The 13,531-nt window shown below is 35.3% G+C and overlaps 1 protein-coding gene across 6 annotated transcripts; it reads right to left on the bottom strand.

Annotated features, from left to right (window-relative positions):
* Positions 1–183: 183 nt before the first annotated feature.
* Positions 184–11,399, bottom strand: LOC107426324 (cysteine-tryptophan domain-containing zinc finger protein 7). Of its 6 annotated transcripts, none has more exons than XM_048480804.2 (15): positions 11,257–11,399; positions 10,745–10,892; positions 9,670–9,742; positions 9,446–9,576; positions 8,916–9,317; positions 7,493–8,817; positions 6,881–7,311; positions 4,847–6,798; positions 4,368–4,528; positions 3,414–3,574; positions 2,778–2,938; positions 1,628–2,362; positions 1,256–1,420; positions 1,046–1,154; positions 184–482 (listed from the first exon to the last, which is right to left on the bottom strand). In XM_048480804.2, the coding sequence occupies exons 2-12, from the start codon at positions 10,841–10,843 to the stop codon at positions 2,168–2,170; spliced, it is 5,091 nt and encodes a 1,696-aa protein (XP_048336761.2). In that variant the 5' UTR covers positions 10,844–10,892; positions 11,257–11,399; the 3' UTR covers positions 184–482; positions 1,046–1,154; positions 1,256–1,420; positions 1,628–2,167. The 6 variants fall into 6 exon arrangements, with proteins under 6 accessions (XP_048336761.2, XP_048336760.2, XP_048336762.2 ...); XM_048480803.2 differs by having other exon boundaries at positions 10,745–10,930; positions 11,257–11,393; XM_048480805.2 differs by having other exon boundaries at positions 11,264–11,367.
* Between the last annotated feature and the right edge of the window lie 2,132 nt (positions 11,400–13,531).

Raw genomic sequence — 13,531 nt, forward strand, 5'->3', positions numbered from 1 at the left:
GTTGCTCGCTTTTCTGATCCAGTTTTCTACAAATGGTCGGACTTTGTAAGTTGGGGCTTCTACTTCTATTTGAGATTTCAAAAGTTTCATTAAGATAATGATATTATTAACCATCGAGTCAATCCTTCCACGTGAGGCCGCTTTTCAACCAATCACAATTGAAAATTCTCAAGACTGGGAAACTAAATTCCAAACTTACAGATTACAAAATTTTATTACGAGAATAAAGTACAAATGTTAATGTTATGTTAAGCCGAGATGGGTTGCACGGATTACAAAAGAAGAAAAGAAAAATTACTTAACAAGCTGTCAGTAATTGAGTAAAAAATAAAAAATAAAAATCAGTTAACAAGCTGTCAGTAATTAAGTCTACCATCAAAGAAAAAAATTTACCCAAAAAAAAAAAAAAAAAAATTTACAACAAAATCAGCTATCTACTAGGCTAGAGCTGCTTCCATTGAAACTACTCCCGTTGCCCAAGCCTACAACCACAAAGTAATTTTGTCAACATCGAATTGAACCTAATTCAATATCTGACACAAATATTACTTAGTCACCACTGATATTTGGATACTAGAGAGATAAAACAATATGTCGAATTGAACCAAATTCAATATCTGACACAAATATTATTTAGTCACCACTGGTATTTGGATACTAGAGAGATAAAACAATTATCACGTCAAGATATCCCGATTTGCCCCCATGAAGTCTCAGAACTGACTTAGAGATAATAACTGCTTATGTGGTTTTTTTTTTGTGTTGGGCCGGGGGGGGGGGGGGGGGGGGGGGGGGGGGGGTGGGGGGGGGGGGGGGGGGGTGGGGGGGGGGATCCATGCAAAGGGTAAAAAATAAAACGAAATAGAGACTGACACATGTCCATCGCCAATACCACTGGTGATTGTCATGATTGATGATGAATAACAATGCTTAGGAACATTGCCATTTCATGTGACATAAATCAAAGCTTATAGTATAAATTTAAGGGAATAACAAGAATGTACCAAAAAAACAACACAAGCAAGCAAAACCATCGAATCTTTACCTCTTGAATTCATACATATGTATGATAATCTCCCTTCCTCCCCATCTCTAAAGAAGCTTGTATCTATGCGTGTTTGATTCGATTAGTCGTACATTATACATAACAGCAACTGCCAATGCAGAAAAGAAAAATGATTAGGAGGGAATGAACATAAGAGTAAGTCCAAGCAGACTGTCCAGGATAACATATATTATGTAACATGGGCAACACCTTTAAAGAGAGCTGCATACGTTATTGAAAATTTTTTCCCAGCTCTCATGTTATTGAAAGTTATTTCTCTGCAATATTCTTTTTGCTGATTTCTTCACTACTCGTATCTGCTCTACAACGACAAACTAAATATTCTCCCAATTGCAATAACAGAAATTGAACAACCTGCACATAAACATATAAAACAAACTTAAATAAAAACTTTTGCTTTTATACAGAAAAAAAAAGACAAAACCCAAAAAAAAAAAAAAAAAAAGGGAGGAAAATGGAGAATTTAACAAAAGCGTGCAATTTTTTTTTTTTTTTTCTAAAAAGAGAAAAAAAAAATAAAGAAAAGATGATGCTCTTTTATTTTATTTTTATAATTCATACCTGAGCCTGCCATTCTTTACACTCTTTATACAAGCTTGAGAGCAGTCTCACTTTGTAAAAGAACGATCAAGCGTTTTATGCACATACTGGCAGCTTCCAATCCTCAAGTAATCTCCAAATATAGTGAAGATGATAAATAAATGCCACCTACTGGATTAATTATTGATCTTTGTACATATATATATACACCTATAACATCTTCAACCCTGCTCTTGATGAACCATACCAGCCTTTGGCTAAGATGACATCTTTTCAAGGCTTAATCGATAATAGAACACTTCCACCGTTGAGCTCAAAATAACATGATTGGGCCCCACACAGCGCATGCCAGAAAGTAGATTTAGCACCACAAAAATTTATAAAAACGGACAGAGAAGTCAAGCTTCTGTGATAATCAGTGCCTCAAACAGAAAGTAGCAACTTCAGCAAAGACACCCAGGTCAGCCACTTTCCTTTCAACCTTAAGGCTTCATACCCAAGGATCCACCAATTGGCCTTCTTTCTAGAGTTGAAATGATTTCCATAAGCACTTGGACTCTTTTAACGACTAATAGCCTCCATTGCAAGACGTAACAAACGAAGTAGCCCATCTATATCTTGGAAGTTAAAATCAAGAGCCTTCTTAATGGAAGAGATACCCTCCCCATATTTGGCCTCTCCCATATTTGCATTAACAGCTGCAAAAGCAATCCTTGATTTCCTTGATGCTTCCATAGCAAAACATATATCCTGTGTCTGCAAATCATTGCATCTAATTATGAACATGGCCATAGGTAAACCTAGATGGCAGTACAAGCTAGTATTATATGACACAACATGACAGTAAGCTATACATTGTTAGTTTTGTTGTTAATAACTGAATTCAAACTTCTCTTTCCCGGGATAAGTAGGCAAAACTAAAAGATAAACTGCTTGTTATTGGTAAACATGATTTCTTGCTGTAAAACAGTTTATAAGAGACAATAATAAGGATGCTTTGGTAATAAAAATGTTAAAAAAAAAAAAAAAGATGTATTATTTTTAGGACCTCAAATTTTCTAGAACTGTGTTTTCCCTTCCAAACCAAACATAATTTCTTTTGATGGAATATTTGCAACTGTTAAGATAACAAACTAAAGGTGTTTTTTTCTACAAGGTCGTATACACTTACAAAAGTAAGCAATCGTGAAAAGTGGGTACGATGCCGTCCTGCAATGACATGGTTTGCAGCAACCTGGGGGGAGGTAACACCTTTAGGTATTGCAACCTTGTCCACTGTTGTGGGGTTGTTTAAATTATCAACGTCAGAGGCAGAAGAGGAAGGAGATTCACCTAATAAAATGGAAGCAGAAGAATGACATTAGATAAACAACATAAACACTACAAAAAAGGCTTCTTGTCTTATTTAACACAATTATAGCTCACTCAAACAACTGAGAAAGGTAAATAATTATTGCATATATTAAAAATGGACCATTAATACTTCTGTAGCGAGCAAGTGTCAAACAAAGGAGCTGCTATAATATAAGCACACCCATCAATAATCATGAAGACGGCCAACTGAATCATCAGGTTAGCCAACAGAAATTCAGCCGAAATCCAAGGGAAGGAACAAAAAGGATCTTGTAAATTCTAAGCATTTACTGAATTAATGATCATGATTATGCTTCAAAGTTCAGAAAGTTAAGACATGAGGGAAAAATATTTATGTCATTTTGCTAGATCGTATTGCATAAAAACCAACCAAGCACAATATGTTTTCATTAAAAACACAACTTTTTCTAGATTGTATCTTTTTTCTAATTACCAGGAGGAATCATCTGTAGAGCCGTCAGTAACTCATGCCGATCCTTACTCACACTAGCATGTGTGGAATAAATTACTCTCATGTAAGCCACCTCCACACATTTGTAGGCCAGAGCAGCAGCAGCCATGTCTTTGGATTTCTCATATTCATGGGCGCAAAACCTGTAGATATAAGGAAAAAAAAAATAATCAATACGGCCAAAAAAGAAAAAAGATGACCAAAGAGATGGGCATAGGAGCTCCAAAAGTTCATTACATATATCAATGAAATGAAAAAAAATTCACAGAAAATGCATTAAAAAATAACCAGTTTATAATGAATGCCAAGATTATGCTATAATTATAGAAATAAAAAATAGATCAACATGAAGCATATACATGTACTGCACATCGATTAAAAGCTTATATGCATAGACAAGAAATTGATGTACCTTAAATGTGCAGGGTCACATATATTGGGGAAAACTAACACATATGCAACTTGTTAAAGCTAAAACATTCAGAGTCAGCATTATCTAGCAATTTATTACTATACATGAATGAACAAAAACAACAATTATCAAGCAAATAGGAGCAAGACCTTCAGATTCATAATAACAATACATTTATATAGTACACATGAACATTTAGTAAATAATTTTCCAAAGAAGACAAGTGCAACACCTGAACAGGGAAGAGCAAGATCTGCCCTTTTCCTTTCATTCATAAATTCCAGCTTGAAAACAGTTATACAATTGCAGTCAAACTTAAGATCAACATTATGCTTTCAGCTCTCACAATTTAATGTTACGTACCAATGTAACAATTTTCAACAGTAAACTTTTTGTCAAATAATTTCTGTAACAAAGTAAAAACCAAAAACTAAAAAATAAAAGCAAATAACAGCTAAATCCTGAAATCTACTATAATCTAGAAGCAAAGCTCTAAGCATGCACCACAAGAACATAATACTTACTCGCATAATTTAGCAGTGCTGCTATATATATGTACTGACTGTGTCATATCATTATGTTTGACACTGTCACAGTTGCTAGATTCCAACAGAGATGCTCCATGAAGAAACTTTAGGGCTGCTTGGAGATAGAGCCCTGTTCTCTCAGTATTCAAACCAGAGTTCTGAAAAAGAATAGCATTGCAAAGAATTAGATAGAAATATATAAAAATTAATTAATTAATTAATTAAATTTAAGGGGAGAGAGAGAGAGAGAAGGGAAAGAGGGGGGGGGGGGGGGGGGGGGGGGGTTGGGGGAGGAAGAGAGGAAATAAGGGAAATTTTCTTATCTGGATTTGTCCAGGAAAACGCCTATCCAAGCGTGGATATGCGTTGTCCGGACAATCCTGGACATAAACATCCTAGATAATAGAATTTTCAAGAGAAATAGACAGAAAAAATGAGGATCAATATCTAATCACGAAAATAAGATATATTAAAACCTTGAAACGATCAGCCATGCGTTTTAGATCCTTAGCTTCTTTCAAAGCAACATTAGCAGCATGGCCTGAGGGATCCCTTCTAACGGGACTTGGAGTGTCAAGATCCCTGACCCTGTGTCCATTCTTTGTGGGATGTCTTGAACTAATGGGCCTATATCCATTCTGCTCATCACCCTTTCGAATCTGTTTTTGAAATTTCAAAACATCATTACCTTCAGCTGCATTAACTTGTAAAGTATCTGCTCCATTTCCTTTAAGTAAACCAGTAACTGGACGTGGGCAATGAGCCAGTGAATCAATTTGAGACCCTCCTGAGGGTGGCATTGGTGGTGATCTCCCCCTTCCAGAGGCTGTTTCCATTTGATTAGTTTTTCCAGAAACCAACTTTTGTGAGGACTTCTCCTTGCACTCCTGCAACAGAATCTGCTTTGGACTAAAAGCTTCTTTTCTGGAAATTGCATCTACTTTCAGATCTAGACCATCTTGATCTCCAAGATTTAGTTGATTCTCTCTTTTACTACTCTCACTAAAAAAATTTCCTGAACAAGCTTTCCTATTGAGAAACTTGTTCTCAATTTCATCAGATTTATCCCCAGACTTCACCTGCAACTTGCTTTTACCATCCCTAGGTTTTACTTCACATGAAGGTGAGTAACTGTGTGGTTCATCATGAACATCTGAATTCTTGACCTTGTCCATGTCCAAATCAGATTTAGAGCTCCGATTCTTGTCCTTCAACCGTGAAGACGACCCTTTTCCAGACTTCCTTGAGTGATACCCATTAGCACGGTAATGACAGTCATTCTCCTTCTCTCCACCACCAAATTGATCCGGGTCCAATGGTTTGTTAGGATGTTGAGTATCTTGGTCTGAATTATCAACAGCACCATTCATAGATTGCTGGATTTTTATAATACTAGGAGAAGATGCCTGTTTTCTAGCTTTGCTACCTATGTGATTAAAATCCCCGTCTTGAAAATCATGCACAGTAGATTCAAGGGACCCATGATGAGCCACAATGGCTGCTTTGTCCTTTCTTCCTGCTCGGGTTTGATCACTCCCACCAAAATCTTCACCATCATAGCTTAGTTTTGGACTACCATTTGCAAAATGACCAGCATTCAGTAAGTCATCTTTCACTGTGAGGTCTCTAGTGACTGACATAAGCTTATTTGGATTTGAAATTCTCATAGGTGATGAAGAAACTGATTCTACCGGTGAGCCTTTCACTTCGTGGAAGCTGGATTTTGTTTTGTGGGAACCAGAGACTTTGGAAGAGCTTGAAGTAGCAGCCAAAGGAGCCTGTATAGATCCCAAATCCCTTTTCAAGCAATCCATACCTTCCAAACTCCGCTGAGACAGACTGCTGCCAAGATCTTGCCCAAGTTGCTGGTTCTTCATACGACTACTCTTTTTGTCCGTTCTACCATTGCCTTTGCTTCCACTGGACTCTTTCCCCTCAGTCCTAGTTCTTGCCTTCTTTTCCTTCCGGTAGTCATTTTCACTAAACTCTTCCTTCACGAAAGCTGTACTGTCCTGGAGATTTCCTGTACCTGAGAGAGGTCCATTCTGAAATTCCTTAATTCTCCTTTTCTTAGGATTATCTCTAGTTTCAGTGTTCCCCATATCTATGGAGCCATCATCCACAGAAACCTCGCCTTTGACTTTTGGTTTCATAACAGAAACTTGAAACCTGTCCTTTGCATCAAACTTTGAGTCTTTGGAATCTTTTGAAGAGGAGCGATCAGAGTATTTAATTCGATCCTTCCCTGATGAAGATGCTGGCAAACCACTACTTGAGCTAGGACGGACCTTCCCAGTTGCCCCGCTATGATCGGATGCCCAATCTTCATCAGTAATATTCTTATTTTCAGTCTTGATTTTCTTGGAAGCTCTGGAAGAATCTTGATCAGAGTCCTTTTTGCTTCTCATCTTCAAATTTTTAGTATCACCTGTGCATATGTTTATCAATAAGTTAATGATGTAAAATTAAATGTCCTACTGACATAAAGGAACCTGAGTCAAAGAGAATACCTCCGTCAGTAGGGGGCTCAACGGCTCTCAGTTTCTCCTTATGCTTATATTTCTGTTTCTCCACAGATAAGTCACTAGACTTGCTTACCTGCTGAAGATCAGGTTCAGCCATAAGAGGAGAATTGTTCACATCATTTAAGCTTCTACTTTTGACTGATGCCTGCATAATTTTCTTCACAGAGTTAGACAGCTGGGTTGGACCCTCTTTGTTTGTCACATGTTTCTTCTTTCCATTGCCAAGTGCCGTATGCCAACCAAAATTTTGGGGGTTTTGGTCAGGGTGTCTAAAATTAGCCAATGTCGCTCCCGAGAAATATCCACCAGGATTATTGTGCAGATTATTTTGACTCTCAGGTGCAGGAAGTTGGTACAGTGCAATAAGAGCTTTTGTTGTTTCTTCCTCGCTAACACTACACCGATTCAATCCAGGCCTACAATTTCAGGGAGGTCAGACTTCACAAAGAGAGAGAGAGAGAGAGAGAGAGAGAGAGAGAGAGAGAGAGATTGGATCAATCATCTCTAAAATCTTTAACCATTTCTTGGCCTAATAAGTAACACAGATTAACAGTCAAAGACATAGAATATCATAAATAGCTACTAAAATGAACTTACAGCCAGTTAAGCATGCTACACAGCCACTTCTCAGGTAGGTGATCAGGATTTGTTCCAAGTGGAAGAAGCCGCCACTTCTGACACTTGTCACAACAGACCCAACTTTCTTCTATCACCACAGGAGCCACTGTTGCAGGGGCTGAATCAGAAATAGGTCCATTTCCAGAGTGCGGAGCTACATTTGAAGCCACTACAGGATATGACGCTGATGGTGATTGCTTATCAAATTTATTAGCACCTGATCCCTCCTTTGGCGCATTTTCTATCGCAGATAGGCTCTTTGTAACCATGTGAGCATCTTTCAACTTATTTTCCGAAGGCACTTCTAATAGATCTGTTTGATTCTCTTCTTCTTCCAAATCTCCAAAGAAATCTCTGTGGATACTGGTCCTTCCAAGATCCTTGCGTAGTTTGATTTCAGAATCACTATTGGACGCTGAATTGTCCATGTGGATGCTCTTCTTTGTCTTGGGCGCCACAGAAGAACCAACCTTCAAGCTTTCTTTTGCTACCTCCATGGCCAGGGTGCCATGACTCCCTTTTGATTTCTTTTTCTCCCCTGGAAATGGTTGGTCCTTCCCAAGATGTAAGGTTGTTTGTTGTTCATGCAATATTGCCTTCTGATTAGCTTTTTGCTTGGAAGAATCCATGATTTCAGTACTTAAAACCTTCCTGCCCTTCGCAACATAACCATCTTTAACTGAGTCATAATTTTTTTCTCCTTTTTGTTGGCCCTCTTTATTTGGTAGAACTGGAATTTCATCAATGGAACTTCTTTTTCTATCTTCCAAACCCTTTCCAGCTGAACTGGCTTTTGGCTTCTCAACCCAGCCATGCTCTTGTGTGAATGTTGACTCCATTAGTTCCTCTTCTACTTGATCAGAAGATAGTTTGTCCCTAACAATGCCCTTATTATTTTTTCCTCTGCTTAGTATCATGTCACCAGAAGTTGAGTATGAATTAGATAGAATAGGAAGTTTCAAGGTTTTAGAAACAAGCTCCTCACAAATTAACGCATCAAGATCCTGTTCCCTTTTTGTCACACCCCCAATTCCATTTCGAGCATCCCCATTATTTCCATTCTTTGATTCTGCTGAATTATCATTTCTTTCAGCAGGTTTCATGTTTTTCTTCCCCATAATTTTCCCACCACCCTTCATTGTATCAGATCCATTCAATAAAGGGCCAAAACTATCCGGACCACCCCTTGCAAGTGGCACATATCTACCCTCTTTTGAAAGCTTTTCCTTTTCAATTAAATGAATTAGATCATCAGGAAGAGGAGATAAAAGTAGACCCCCATGCACGGGAAAGGATGTCATAATCTGCTTCGACACATCACAAAAAGAAAAGTCCAATGATCACCTCAGGCACACTATGAACAAGAAAAGGAAAGATAAAATGTGGCTAGGAGATAATTCACCTGAAGAATGCTGGTTGGAGACTCAAATGGAACATTTTGAGGCTCATGAGATATCCCTTCACTTTCAGAGGGGCTGTCATCCAATGAGGAAGTTGGTGAATCATCAAGGCCAAGCCCACTGTAGATTGCAGCATTTTTTCGTGTCGACAAGTTATCAGAACCCACTTTGATTCGAACCTTTAATGTTTTCTGGTCCGGTACATTTGCAGATCTCTTGTTTATAGAATCAAATCTCGGTGTGGATTCTGCAACACAAGTTGCTGCCATGCTCATTTCTTGTTTTCCTGAATCATTCCCTGCTGGTGCCTTTAATGCAGGGAGTGATGTGGAACTTGTAGAGGCAGGCCAATGTCCCCCTGACTGAGCCACACTCGAAGAAACCAGAGAGTTAGAGCGGCAACCCTGGTAGGAGGTGTAGCAATATTATTATTAAAAGAGCATGTAGCCAAATTAACAAGGAAGTGATGTCTAGTCATGCTCTCTGTCTTACAAAGAGAAATATTTTTACTCATATAGCATATGATTTTTACCTCCACTTGCAAATTGTTTGGAGATCTGGGTGTGCTATGTTTCTGAACTTTTGGTGGAGTCCTCGGATGAGAACACACCGGAGACCGCTGATATGTAGGTAGAAATGAGCCATAACCACCAAATTTTGCTCCTATTTCAGTATGTGAATTGTAGTGTTATTAATCACGTCTATATTAATGCATCTTTTCACCCCCAAAATGACATCAGCTAACTTTCAACTTACCCAAATTCTCTGCAGAAACTCCACCTTCAAAATCTTTTTGGAAGTGTCCTAAAACATCTTGAAGTTTCTCATCCTAATACACATTAGAACCGTATATGATATCGGACACAGGATGGAAAAAAGTAAGTTACAAGAAGAGCTAGAGATATGAGCATAAAACTGGAGTAACGCATCATAGAGATTTTTGTTTGTTAAGATACTACATTATAATACTGAAATATTTAATTCTTGGAGTAAGGAATCATTTTATTTACTTCCAAGACAGAAGAGCACTAAGATAAGAATAATCTAAATAAGAAAAACCAGCTATCTAATTCTGAAATGTTCCATAAATAAATTTGCATTTACATTACTAAATCCCGTGGACATGCATTGATAACGTACTGATTTTTACAATGCCTCATAACTCATACGTAAAACCGAGGAGTACCAAGGATCCAAGCACAGCTGACTTATAAGGTTCTTAAAGCACAACATTCCTCCTAATGGAAAATCATAACTAAGTAAAGCAAAGAACCCTCTTCGAGCAGAGTGCTGTTCATCCTCCAGAAAATTCAAATTATGTTACCTTAATTAAAGATTCAAAAAGGCATTTTCATGCTTTCTAAAAATAAGTCAAAGTAGGATATTTTTCTAATAACAAAACGGATCGAGTAGAATTCATACAACCTCAATTACAATTTTAAGTTCATAAAAGCTCGACTTCTGAGAACAACAAGGTACTATGTTCTAGTTTCTGTTTAAGTTCTAACCATTCATAATTTCATTTTTTTTATTTTTTTTAACTCTATTTGTTTTTCGTTCTTTAAGGAGGTTGGCATCAGACTGTAAAATTCATCAATTCAAGCACAACACACTTCCAATCAAATAAAATTTAGTTTCCTTAAACTGCAAAAACAAATATATTAAACAAAATAATCAAATCACAAACTTAAAAACTCACATCATAGCTAGGATCTAAGACTGCGGAACAAGTCAACCCCAAAAAAATTTAACCGTTTCAAGAACAAATTCCATACAAAAAAAATAAAAATTGCCAGAAATCTAAATAAAATCACAAACATAAACCACTTACGAGGTAAGAGAGAGCAATATCGGGATCGATGCTCGCATCGTAATCGCCGTTGTTCGGGTATGAACAAGCCTCGCCTTCTTCAAGCTCAGTGTCTTCCATTTCTCTCCCACCACCACCAAACCCTAGTACTTTTTCCTTCCTCGCATCTCTACAGCCCACAGAAATCATTCAAAGAAACGTACCTCTCTTTCAAAAATAAAATAAAATAAAATAAAAATCCCTACAAACGCCAAAACACCAAATTCCCAAAACTCTCTTCAAAACCGTTACATAGAATCAGAAAACTACCGAGATTTGCCCTCGAACAAATCAAATTGACACCGATCACAATCCCTTCATAAAAAATTCCAGACCCAAATTCTTCTGCATAATTTTTATTCTATATAATTAATTATTATTAAAAAATATTTTAATTAAACAAAAACCACGATCTTTCACGAAAATTTTTGGCTTCAATGTTTTTTTTTTTTTTTTTTTTCTGGAAGACTTTTATTTTGGTAAGATTTCTATACCTGATACCTGGAATCAATTTTAGCAAACAACTCTCTCTCCTTCTGGTTTTTGGTGCATATACAACAGCCGCGTTTTTTTATTTTTTATTATTATTTTTTTATTTTTGTCCCCTCACTTTCTCTTATTGACATGTATTTATGCAAATTACAAGGAGACACATTTTTTTAAGATTTGCGTTTTAACACTTGTATTTTGAGTTTTTTGCTATAATGGGCTTTGTCTGTAGAGAACCCGAAATGTGAAATATGAAGCGCATCATCTCGAGGCGCGTGGTTAATTGCTTTTCTCTTAATTTAAATATCAAAATTTTTACAACAAAAAATAAATGTACAAAATGGGCAAGATGTATTAGAACATTTCAATAATTTGAGATAAATAAGAAGACTAATGCAAAGAAAGCAATGTCATCTGCAAATTTATATTTTATTTTTGAGTAGTTATATAATATTATTGTATTTCATTTTTTGGCAAATTTATTTGCAATATTATTATGTTTGATATATTTTTATGTTTTGAAATTAAATGTTAACGTAAAAGAATGATTTGATAATAATTTTTAAAATTTGGTTGTTTTATTTTAAAAAGAACTTTGGATATGTGATTCTAAAACTTTGGATATGTTTTAGTGATAAATGGAACTTTATTTATCGATTGTTCAATAATAATCAATTGTAAAAGCAAAAAAAAAAAAAAAAAAAAAAACATCGATTTGATTACATTTCAATTAGTATTATTTTTTACAATGGCACTATCTGTTTGCCTTGTGTTTTCTTCTCTTTTCAAATTGCAGATTTGTTTACGAAGTCGCACACCATTTTGCGTTTTCATTTTTTAATTGGTAAATTTACTATTCTTTTTGTTGTCCCATTATTAATTTGAGGAGGATATTAGAATATATAATTTTTTATATTTGCTTATTATTTTATAAATGCCATCTAGTTTTTTACTTTTCTTCTTAGCCTATATAAATTCTTTTTGTATTATTATTTTGTATATGGTCTTATAATAAAGAAAACCTAGCCTTTTTTTTTATTTTTCTCATTCTATTTTTTTCCTTTGTATTAAATATTTAAATATGATATCAGAATTTTATAATTGAAATTTTTCATATTGATCCTTGATATTTTTATTTGCATTTTTTATTTATGTTGAATAATTATTTATATTGTTTACCACATGTAAGATCCAATATTTTATCTCTCTTAATAGGTTTACAAATAAAATAGTATATTAAAAATAAATTTAATATGGATTGTTGGATCCATTTTTTTAAATAGTCTTAAGTTTTTATGATAGAGGGTGTTTTTAACACATACCACCATGGATGACGTTGGAGAAAAATAGAAGGACACCATATGAGGTTTAAATCTTATTCTTGGGGTCAACTTTCATAACTTTTACACCAAACTTATATCCTTAATTTCATATAGTAATTTACATTTTACATCGTAAGGTAAATACATAAAGTGGAAGGATATTACAAAACATTTTGGAAGCGCGTGAAGGCAAAAAATCTCTATTGTGCCACTTTGTTAGTTGGCGGAATCCAGCGAACACAATATGAGTTTCTTTATTAGATATTTCAAACATTCATAAGAGTACCGGATAATTCATCCCCAAAAAAATAATAATAATAAAGTTGGTTAGCCAAAAAAAATTAATTTTCTTCAAATTATTTTATTACACATGCAATTCAATTTATTGATTAAAAAAGTTTTATTTTAATTATAAAGATTACAACCAATTTATGAACTGAATATTTTGGCATGGAACAAAATAAATTATGGTATTTTTATAATTAAACAAGTGATTGCATATGATTTTGTTTCAATTTTCTTTTTTAAAAATTAGCCATTATTATAAACAATATTTCAATAGTCTGTATTTATTTCAAAATGAACTTATTATATCCATTTAAAATTTTATATTTTCATCTGTATGAAAAAAATTTAAAAATGCAAATAAACAAGGTTATTCAACTTATTTATTTGTAAAAATGAAATTAGTAATGTTTTTAATTTCAATAATTTTTATTTTTCGGAAATTGACAATGAAAATATTTGCCCTTGAGGCTTCGTGGAAACTAAAATAGGAAAAAGGTGAGAGACAGAGGGGAGTTACTGTTAGGTGAAAGAGCAGAAGCCATTCAAACCGCACAAATTGACTGAGAGAGAGAACTTTTAGTGACAAAACCGCCCTTGTAATTTGTGGTTCTGGTTCTTTATGTGTGGCGTAAAGAGTTTGGGGTGTATTTGGAGCGTATAAAATTCCTTT

The sequence above is a fragment of the Ziziphus jujuba genome, chromosome 9 (assembly GCF_031755915.1).
Source record: "Ziziphus jujuba cultivar Dongzao chromosome 9, ASM3175591v1".
Classification (NCBI taxonomy): Eukaryota; Viridiplantae; Streptophyta; class Magnoliopsida; order Rosales; family Rhamnaceae; genus Ziziphus; species Ziziphus jujuba.

Coding starts and splice junctions, on each gene's coding strand:
- LOC107426324 (XM_048480803.2), bottom strand. CDS start 10,912: ATGATTTCTGTGGGCTGTAGAGATGCGAGGAAGGAAAAAGTACTAGGG. Junction 9,318..9,445: donor CAAACAATTTGCAAGTGGAG/GTAAAAATCATA, acceptor ACCTCCTACCAG/GGTTGCCGCTCTAACTCTCT. Junction 2,939..3,413: donor TCTACAGATGATTCCTCCTG/GTAATTAGAAAA, acceptor CCATTTTATTAG/GTGAATCTCCTTCCTCTTCT.